The sequence below is a fragment of the Heliangelus exortis genome, chromosome 18 (genome assembly GCF_036169615.1).
Source record: "Heliangelus exortis chromosome 18, bHelExo1.hap1, whole genome shotgun sequence".
Classification (NCBI taxonomy): Eukaryota; Metazoa; Chordata; class Aves; order Apodiformes; family Trochilidae; genus Heliangelus; species Heliangelus exortis.
Genome location: NC_092439.1, coordinates 12,298,902 through 12,309,413, shown reverse-complemented (window position 1 = coordinate 12,309,413; position 10,512 = coordinate 12,298,902). Strand labels below are relative to the sequence as shown.

General features: G+C 39.8%; 1 protein-coding gene across 2 annotated transcripts in view; it reads right to left on the bottom strand.

The window, feature by feature from the left end:
* Positions 1-281: 281 nt before the first annotated feature.
* Positions 282-10,512, bottom strand: part of LOC139804416 (receptor-type tyrosine-protein phosphatase eta-like) — a 61,813-nt gene continuing 51,582 nt past the window's right edge. For both annotated transcript variants that reach the window (XM_071761655.1, XM_071761656.1), the window contains 14 exons: positions 8,933-9,220; positions 8,557-8,691; positions 7,819-8,029; positions 7,564-7,682; positions 7,144-7,231; positions 6,058-6,099; positions 5,147-5,234; positions 4,144-4,234; positions 3,522-3,595; positions 3,249-3,383; positions 2,739-2,858; positions 2,373-2,533; positions 1,765-1,900; positions 282-1,069 (listed from right to left, as the gene is read on the bottom strand). In XM_071761655.1, coding sequence (XP_071617756.1) covers positions 911-1,069; positions 1,765-1,900; positions 2,373-2,533; positions 2,739-2,858; positions 3,249-3,383; positions 3,522-3,595; positions 4,144-4,234; positions 5,147-5,234; positions 6,058-6,099; positions 7,144-7,231; positions 7,564-7,682; positions 7,819-8,029; positions 8,557-8,691; positions 8,933-9,220 — 1,847 coding nt within the window. In that variant the 3' untranslated portion in view covers positions 282-910. The remainder of the gene's footprint in view (positions 1,070-1,764; positions 1,901-2,372; positions 2,534-2,738; positions 2,859-3,248; positions 3,384-3,521; positions 3,596-4,143; positions 4,235-5,146; positions 5,235-6,057; positions 6,100-7,143; positions 7,232-7,563; positions 7,683-7,818; positions 8,030-8,556; positions 8,692-8,932; positions 9,221-10,512) is intronic.

The window sequence follows — 10,512 nt, the reverse complement described above, 5'->3', positions numbered from 1 at the left end:
AACCAGGAATATCAGCCAGGAAGAGGGAGGAGCTATTCTGTCCTTCACACACACCCACACCCCCCCCACACACATTCACATGTTCACTTCCTCAGTTTTTTTTACAATAGTTAAAGCTCAGAGTGACACCACACTCCTTTTCCTCTAGCAGAGGCACTGAAACATTAAGGCAGGGGATATTTGTGGTGAAATGCAAAAACAAAGCTCACCTCCAAACTTCTGGAGAGTCCTGCCAACAGTGCAACTACAGTTAAGTTTGACATAAGCCTTATTTAAAAATCTGTGTTCTCATTAAGAGTTTCAGTACAAAAATAAAATCTTTGCTGTTTTTTTTTTTTTTTTTCTAGAGTAGCAACTAGAAAAGGCACAATTTCCAAGTATAAATGTCCATCTGAAGGAGCTGTTTGTGCTCCTTTTTTTTTTAAATAAAAAGGAACACAAAAAATAAGTCACGGAGGCACATATCTATCAGCTAAGTAACCAGATACAGTAGATAAAACATGTTCCTGAAACTTATAATTAAATATATTAAAGTAGCCCCCCAAGTCTGCTGTCTGTAAAATGAAATCATATAAAATTGTAATAAAAAGCATGTGTTATTATTTTAATATTTAAATTCTTGTTCATTGTTCTTAATGCAAATGCTATTTCACCTATCAGCACTGTTAATTTCCCAAGAAAAAGCAAGATTCCTCTGTTAACTTTAAATAATTTTGCTTGGTTTTTAAATATCAATCTGCAGCTTCTGACAGCATTGCTTTTTTCCTCCTGTAGATCACCTCTCTGAATGCAGACAGAGCTGGAGAAGCCAGATGTGAGACACTGCACACAATCCTGGAAAAGAGAAGTGGAACATCTCCCTTTCTTATGTGCAGGTAACACCTCCTGGAGACCCCGTGTTCCTTCCAGACTATGCATGGTACCCATTGGCCTTTCCAAAGCCTGTTCCAGGTGTGAAATTTTCATAGATTGCCATTGCTGTCATGTTTTGGTAAATAAGATCAGTTTTCTTGTCTTTCTGGGATCGAATAATATCCACAACACACTGGTTTAGGAAGACATACTGGTCCTGATGGGAGAAAAAGGAAGATAATATATTTTTAGAAAATACCTCATTTTGGAAGTAATTCTTGCTCCTCTATACAGATTTGGGATGAACTGCATAGGATATTATCACAGAGTATTTTTAGAAGTTGTATGTATAGTTCATGCAAAATAGGGCTAAAAAGGAACTCATGATATCATGTGATAAACTTCCCATAAAAAACTAGGATCAAATTTACTGTCCCACCTGGCACCCTCTCAAAAAGCCTGCCACAATGCAAAATTTACACCTTTTCCAAATCAGCTTCAGTTAACCCACACACCTTTTTGGATCAAAGTGATAATTTCAGTAGGAACACATGTGTGTTCCTTCAGAACACAAAATAAAAAGATGCACACTGACTGGGACCAGTTGGCTCAAGATAACTCTGGCTCACAGCTGTAAAACTCACACCAGTAAAACAAGCTGGAAAAAAAAAAAACTTTTGAAGGATTTTATTCTTTCCACCTGTAAACACCAGTCCTCCAAAGTACTCTGTGATGGGTCAGCCTGGATGTTGCTGTTGCAGGAGGAGATGAGGCAGGCAGGAGGGAAGTTAAATAAAGAGCAATTTCAGATTAATATCTCGGCTTCCTGTGACTGAGCTACAGCTTGAATCCACCTTTCCTGGATTGTTACCCTTGAGCAGCACGCTGCTGGCTGGGGGGCAGCAAACTCACCTCAGTTTGCACCATCAGGGGCCGGTGCATCCGAAGCTCATAGACCACCCCGTAGACATCCACAGTGTTCTCCATCTCCATCTGCTGGATCAGGCGGTCAATGGCAATGAACGTCCCCGTCCTCCCGACGCCAGCACTGCAATGACAGGGAACGCTGCTCACTGCTTGCCCTCCAGCCCCTGCTCAGCTGCCTGATGAAAAGTCAGCAAGATGCTTCCCCTTCTTTCAGTGGCACGGGTGTTAGAGTCTCTGCAGACTGCGTGGTGTCACCAAGAGGGAGGGAGGACACTTCTGGGCTTCCCAGCCTTGCACTTGCACAAGATTACACAGAAAAGCACTCTGGAGGGAAACTTTTTCAGCTAAGCTTCCCAGGCTAGGAGAGACTGCCTGATCTAATGAAATTTTATATCATGTACTTTGCTGCCTACAGAACACTGCTTCATAGCTGAAGCAGGAGGCAAAGGTTTTAATAACAGCCCATGTCCTTACGGGAAACAGTCTTTTTTTCATGGTGTGGTTTTTGTTTTCTTTATCACATTGAAAATGAATGGTTCCTAAAAAAGCAAAATGATAAAAAAGTCTGTCTATCACAAACGTGTTTTTCCTACCTGCAATGCACCAGAATAGGGGAGTCAATTGGATTTTGACTGCTGTGCTCATGAACAAGGTGTCTGAAGTTGATGAGCAGGTCTGTTGTCTCTGGCACTCCATGATCTGGCCAGGAGGTGTAGTGGAACTGGCGCACTGTGTGGCTGTCTGGTGTGTTGGACTGGAAAAATACACATGAAGGAAAACAGAGAGGCTGCAGAGGAGCAACAGAGGGCTTCCAGACATAATTAGTGGGCAAAGTTCAGCTTCATTAAAGATGCCCATTACAAACTGTGCAGTAAAATAATTTACTTTTCACTTCAAGTATGAGTGAGATGATAAACTATTTCTACGCATATTGGTACCCAGCTGAGGAGGTAACTCACCTTTTCTACAGTGAATTCCCTTATTGTCCATTCTGGAAGGACAATCTCTGAGACTATTGTAACAGTAATGTCACCATAGCTCTTGGACTGTTTGTCTGGCCAGTATTGCTCACATTTTGTCTAAGAGAAAAGTTATAAAGACACATTACACACAGCAAAAAAGAGACTGTTAGCTGTAGATAACACCCCACCTGAAGCAGGGCTAGAAAGCATGGGATCCTTCCCAATGACCTATCTGAAGGCAGGAGGAGCTCTACCAAAATCACTCCTCAGGGAGAAGAACACACCCTTAAAGACAGTGATCACACCACCTTTTCAAACAGTTTATTCTGGTAGCTAGCAGATATAAAAAAAAAGTTTAAAAAAAAATAAATTAATTTAGAAAACAGTCTCCTAGTAAGAGGATAGTTGTTAAAATAAAGCAGTCAGTCCCTAACCTGCTAGGGTAACAACAGATTTAGAAGATACCCAGCTACCTTCAAGATTTTTCAAGTTTTAATAAAAACATACCCGAGCTTGTTCAACACATTTTGTCAGCATAACAATAGAGTAGATTTTTTTTTCCCAAATCATGCGCCAGAAGTCATCTATGGTGTTGGATAAAGGACCCTGTGCAGCAATAAATGCCTTTTTTGAGTTATAGCCCTAGGAAGAGAGAAAAAAAAATTATATATACACATGCAGCGAGGCAAAATAAGCTGATTTTAAACATCATTATGATCTGTTAAGTCTCCATCATAAAAATGCACACTATATTTCATTTCAGCCAGTGAAGCAACTTACAGGAATATAGCTTGCATTAATATATTCATCAGTTGGAGAGTTGTGATCTGAAAGTTTAACACGAGAAATATCATCTGCAGAAAGCAAAAAAGGAAAAGAAAATTGTGAATTTTAGAACTAGAACCTTTCAGGAAAATACTGCTTATCTAGTGCATGGTTTCTAAATAAAAGAGGTTTTAGAACAAGAAGCATTTTAAGAATATAACTTTAGAAATCATAAATAGCAGTACTTTGGAGTTTTTTTAATGAAAGCCTTCAGAAGAATGAGTGGCCAGGATAAAAATTCAAAATACTCAACACATCTTTTTTTAAAGCTTGCTTGTTTTTGCATATTGAAATTTTTTTAGTCAACCCAAAATTTACAGTTGTTTTAATTACTGGAGAGAAATAGGTGATTTGTCTCCTGCTGCCATTGCAGCTGATCCTTCTCCTCCAAAGCATCCCTAAATACCTGACACTCCCTTCCAATTCCTTCTTACACTCAGCAGCAGCCCAAATTCATTCAGTTGGAAAGTGACAAATTGATCCTTTTTTTGAAACCTCTGGTACTATAAGTCAGTGTAGTCAAAACCAAGGTTTTTCACTTAAATACTAGAAGATGCATAACCTAAGAGTAACTCACATGGCAAGACATTGTTGTATCTATTTTTTCCTCTGTTCTCAGGAAGTTCAGCAGCAAATTTGGGCTGATGAACACCAGCAGACTTGAGCTCCTGCAATGAAAAGATGAGCAATTGGTCCTGGTTTAGAAATCATAGAGAAACATGACAAAAACAGACAAATACTTCAAAAAGTAACAATTTTGCAGAAATACACAACACTGGCATCAACTGCACACTCACTCTGACCTCAAGGCACTGAACTACTTAGCATAAAATTTGCATAAAATTAGCATAAAATTGTGTCAGAGGGAGAAAGGAAAGAAGCACATCATGAGGGGACTGAGGGAAGCAAAATGTGAGAGGAAGGCAAAGTGGAACACCAGCCTGCAGAGGGCAATAAAGGGGACAGAATTTGGCCTGGAAAGAAGAAATAAGCCCATTAATAGCCTCAAGGAGATAAAATAAATTAGATTCTATAACAGCAGGTGTGACAACACAGAATCTTTAGTGACACTTGATTCCTGGTTTTGTACATTGTAACCATTGATCTTTAGCACATTTCATAGAAAAACAGTTATGGGCACTAAGAAAATCATAATTGCTGTTTCTCTGAGTGCTGCCCCTTTGAGCTACAAGTGTGGTTTTCAAATCACACCTATGCATTGAAGAAGTCAGTGATATTAAGAGACAAAAATCAAAAAACAACAAAGCACAGAGAAGCTGGATAGCTTTCACTTGACCAACAGAGCAAGAAGCCAGGAGACCCTGGCTCTGATGAGGGCTCTGAGCAGCAGGCCAGGCTATGAGCTCACAGGTAGAGTTAAAGAGTCAGGATGTGAAGTATTTATCATGCACTTGAATACATTTACAGCTGGATCAAGGAAAGGTGCACTAAACATTCAGCTTAATAAGCTCTATAATAAAGGTCCCTTCTCTTCCCCTTCAGCAAGCCTCATGTACTCTGCACAGGAAGGATAATTTGCCTTCATTTGCCATGAAGCTCTCTCCACTAAGGGCACATACCTCATACTCTTCAGCAAAACCACAGTTGGAGTCAGCTTGCTGCTTCCTAAAGTAGGACTCAAAGTTCTCCACTTTAATCATTTTTGATCTAAAATGAGAAAAGCCATGTTCTGGTAACTGATATTAGGTAAAGAAACCATTAATTCATCTACTGTGTTAAAAAGTGTGCTTTACTTACTTCTTGACTCTTCAAGGGAGGGTGGGGGGAAGAAAAAAAAGTTGATTAGACACATGCAGCTGCATTTTTCATTATAAGAATCTAAGAATGAAAGCATGACTGTTAGTAGCAGCCACAAAACTGTGGACTTAAAGGGGACAGAATATCAAGAATAGCATTTAATTGATCTGTAAATCAAGGAGAGGATAGTCTGTCCTTCAGGAGAGTATCACAGGTGCTGTCAGCTGCTTCCATCAGCACAAAAATTGGTGCAAGAACCATAACATGATTTAATTGCACAACTTCAAATATATTGTGGTTGTCCCCCCTGCCCCCATGGCCTCCTTTAGTAATCTCAACATTATCTGAATTAATGGCTCAGCCCAAAGTAGACATAGAGCAAAGGAAAATTCAGGCCACAGTGCCTGTGTACAATTTATCAACAATTTAGACTGTTTCCTCAATGAGCACAGAAGCCTGTGTTGCATTCAAGCTTCCTGTTTTTCAAAACAACCTGGAACATTTGTGTGTAACAGCAACTCACAAAGTGAGCACTCAAATCCCTGTGGCAGCTTGAGAGGTCTTGATAAATCAGATTATTTTTAGTCTGCAGGCTGGAGTCTGCAAGTTCCACGAGAAATTAATACTGCACAACTCTATATGAAACTGCACCAAAACCAAATATCAGGGTTCAGAATAACTGTTGCAAATATTACTTGAGCTCAGAAAACTGTGTGAAAAGATATGGACTTACTTAATTGGAGAAAAGGACACTTCAGTATTTCTTTTATCTTTCCTGTAAGGTGAAAGAAAATAATACAGTAGGTTCACAGTAGAATTTAATGGAATGCATATGAGAATTCTGATGGCAGTTATTTCCTGTGCCTGTTCAGAACAATTTCTTTTAAAGCCTCTCATTCTGTGTGAATGAAAAAATGTCTCCTGAGGCAAACCTTACATCTGGAATAAGAAGAAAACACTTCATCCTTTATTAAGTGATGTTGTGCAGTGGGACTGTTTCTTTCTGTTGGAAACAAGAGTCTAATGCCTGAACACAAACCACACAGTTTGGTGGAAAAAGTACATCTGAGGGACCTGCATCACTAGCTGATGTCTCAGGAGAATTGCTATCAGTCCCAGGATCTCCACAGTAAGTGTTCCACAGTCATGTGTCAGTGATATTGAAAGTGGCAGTTGAATGAAAAAATAGGATTCCCAGCCTTAGGGGAAGCTTTTCTCATTATTGTCTACAGCTACAGGACATGTTTGTAAGAAAACAGCCATTATTAAAAAAAACAAACCAAAAACTGGACTTAGCATCTTACAGCCAAGTCTTTAGAAAGGATGTACCACATAATAAGGAGAAAGCCTCATGGGTCCCAGATTATTTGGAAAAGTCTACAATCTGAAAGACCACTTAAACCCAAGGCTTCTGAAAACCCTGGAGTGGTAGTTTCACATGACAGGCTATCAAGCAATTAAAAAAGCATGATTAATGGATAATTTAAATTTAAAAAACATCTAGATACAATTAAATGTCTTTTAGCATAATGATTTGAGATGTTTGCTCACTTCTGACTGAATGACTTCATCAGCATGCATGACTTCAGAAAAGCTAAACAAAACTCATAGGTTTAACTGTGAGGTTGAACAAAGTCACTTAACTAGTTTGGTACATCAGCTTCAATCTATTACATATAACAAGACTTTTAATAGAATGTACTTTAAAGCATCATGACAGAAATGGATAAAAGGGAAAAGTGTATTTTAAGAGACTAATTCAGGATATAAATAACTTGGGCTCCTCATCACAGCAAATGCAATAATGAACACACATTACCTTTTCCTTCTCCAGAATATGAAACCCCCTATAGCAACTACAGCCAATACAGCTAAAAGGGATCCAATAACAGCTCCAGCAATTACACCTGATAGAAGAGAACAAGTATTACTCATGACTGATTCACCTCTTTGGTGATGATCTAACTTGATCAACATGCTGTAAGACAACCTCATAGGTGACAACCTCTACAAAAAGTCTTTTCTTTACTGTACCCTTAAAGTTCATTAAGGGCAAAAAAACCCAAGGATGATAAAATAATAAAAAATTGGGATCAAAGGTCCAGTAATTGCATTCCAATACATCTAATGGACCAGCACTTTCAGAACATCTGTTTTGGTGTGATGAAACTTGGCATAGAACCTCCACACACTGCAGATGTGCCAAGCTGCCAGTCTGACACTTCACATTTAACTATACCTGGATCCTGGGGTAGGAAAACAGCCTCAGAGCAAGGTGTAAATGACACATAACTGTCTTCCCCCACAATGATCCTGGCCATGGTAAAGGTTATATTAGTGAATCCTGCAACACACGCCCTGTTGGTAAAAGAGAAGAAAAAACTGAGGTACATTACATGGTTTTAGCAGCCTTTAGCAAGATCTGTAATCTTTTCATTAGATAATCTTTTAGATTTCAATTGCAGCACAATTAACAGTGGTTTGAGAAAAATACCTGTAGGAACCCAGTGGCATCAGGGGTCCATTTTCATAGCCATACATCGTGTTTCCATTGCCCACATCAATGACATTTGCACCATCCTGAGAATGGAAAGCTGTGCCTGACTGCTCTGCATCCATGACATATGTTACATAGGTGACTGTCAGCTTCTCCTTGAAATCCTTGTACGTGTTGTTCAATTTAGATTTCAAAGACTCAAAACCTTCTGGAAAAAAAAGCCCAAGGACATACATTGTATACTTGATCTCCTGATTTGGTATCATTTGGCACAGGGGCTGAGATGCTAATACAGTGTCACATAAACTACAGCTGTCATTACTCCATAAATATTGCCAGAATTGAAAGGATGAGTGCAACATCCAATCTCAGAAATCTCTTTGACTGCAGCACAATGTACTGATCTACCTCCCTACTGCCACACAATCAGAGAATGCCTCGGGTTGGGAAGGACCTTAAAGCTGACAGAGTTCCTACCCCCTGGGAGGGTGGAGGGTTCCAGTCCCTGGGGCTCCCTCTTGGCCTGCTGCTCCCTCTGCTGCTCTTGAGGATTAAGTCAAGTATGTACTTTAACTTGGTGTTTGTATTAATTCTGTTATTTCATTAAATCTGTTTATATTTCAACCCACAGGGCTTCTCTACTCTTCCCCAGTCCCTTGGAGATGTGGCACAGGGGGAAAGTGAAAACTGCTTCAGTTTAGCCCTGGAAACAAGATAAATGTCCTATCATCTTACCTTGCTCCTCTGTTGTGATCATTACTGCATAGGCTTTTAATGGTCCATTCACTGACTCAAAATCAGAGAATTCAACAGACAATGAGCTGTGACTGACTGCCTTGACAAAAGGAGCTTTGCTTGGTGCAGGTGGGTCTATAAACAGAAATATTTTGTTTAGTGACAAAAGTTTTCCAAACAAGAAAATGCTGTAATATTGATGCTGTCCATACAAGGTGTATTTATTGTGCATAACATTAGACTGTGCAGGAATGCAGTGTTTTATTCACAATCTGTAAGCTGATAACGTGTTGCTTATCAAGTTTGGTATTCTGCAATTGTGAAATTAATATTTTGGTTCTATTCATATTTTTCATTCTCAAATCTCAATGCTTACCAGTAATGCTTGTGTTACACGTGGTCTGCACTGGAGGGCTCTCAGAAGTATTTGAACGAGTTGCAATAGTAACAGTATAGGTGCCAAAATAATTCAGATCTTCTATTATGGAGGTTTTCTTTGAGCCTTCTTCCATGCAGGATGGAGCATCCTGTTCTTTTTCCCAGGTTACATTAAATACTTTAATTCTGAAGCCAATATTTTTACCAGGAGGACACTCCCACTTCAGCATTAGAGAAGACTGCTTGGCCACTGGTTCACACTGAAAGAAATTCACTGTGGCAGGTTCTGAAAAGAAAAAAAAGAAAAGAAAAAAAAAAGTAAAAAAACCAAGTAGAGCAGTAAACAGAAAATGCTGTCTACTTTTAATTTCCATGTATTAACATCTGTAAAACTTCAGTAATCCTCTCCACTGTTAATAAGATGAAGCAATTGCCTCCAAGGACTTGCTACCCTATGAAGAAGAGATGCCTTTAGATCATTAAATAGATCTCTTCTGTACCAACTCCCCAGCAGAGAGATTTAGTGAGAAAATTTAGATTTAGTATCTGTCAGCATGAGTAAGGTTTAAAAAAAAAAAAAAAAAAAAAAAGGAGGTGGGATCTTAAGAAACTAAGGAGAAGAAGAACAGTGTACCAGAAGAAACAGATTTAGTTAGGAGATAGATGTGACTGGGGCTTTTTTCAACCATGTTTTTTAAATATTTCTTATCCTTCAGTAACGCTGTCAGCTACTCTTACTAATACAGTGAAATTATAGAAGGTTCCAGTCTGTATATTTTAAGTCTGTAATACCAGCTCTGGTGACTCTGGGTGGCTGGTTTCTAGAGGAGAAACCAAGCTTTGTATCTCTGTGCTGTAGGTGTAGTTAGAAGAAGGATCATCTGTGCTCCATGGCAAAAAATGAGACCAGCATACTCCTGGATATGGAGAACAGAGCTGGGCTCTGTGAAAGTCAAGACAATACTCCATCAACACTCACAAGTATCTGCTGACAAATGCAAAGCAGAGGCACAGCCATTCTTACAGATTTTGGACACACTGAGCATCAGGAGTTGCCAAGCAGGACTTTCACAGTACCGGAGAGACCCTTAATGGGTTCATCCTGGGGCACCTCTGGAAACCCTACTGAAGGGCTCTGGGATAGATACACTTCACCTCAGTTAAAACAGGACAAAATGGAGGAAAGGACACAGCAGAATATATTTACAGCAGGGAGAAACATGGTCACAGTGCCTAGCATGAGAAACACAAGAGGACATCAACCATCTCTGTGGCAAGGAGCTGAGCAGAGCAGTGTGGCTGTGAGGCACTTGGCCAGCACAGTGCTGACCACAGCTCTGATGCAGATACAAGACCCTCCACGTGGGAATCCCCCCAGGCACTCAGTGCACTCTGTGTGGGAGCCCTTCAAAATAAGGACCTGAGAGCCTGATCCACAAAAAAGAGAAAGCAACAAAACCTCCCACAGAATCCCCTTCCACACACCACCATTTTGACTGCAAATAGGCAGCGTGCAGCCTGCCTGAAACTATTTTGTATTTCAGACCTCAGACAGGTGCACAAAAGTTGGTGTGGCCC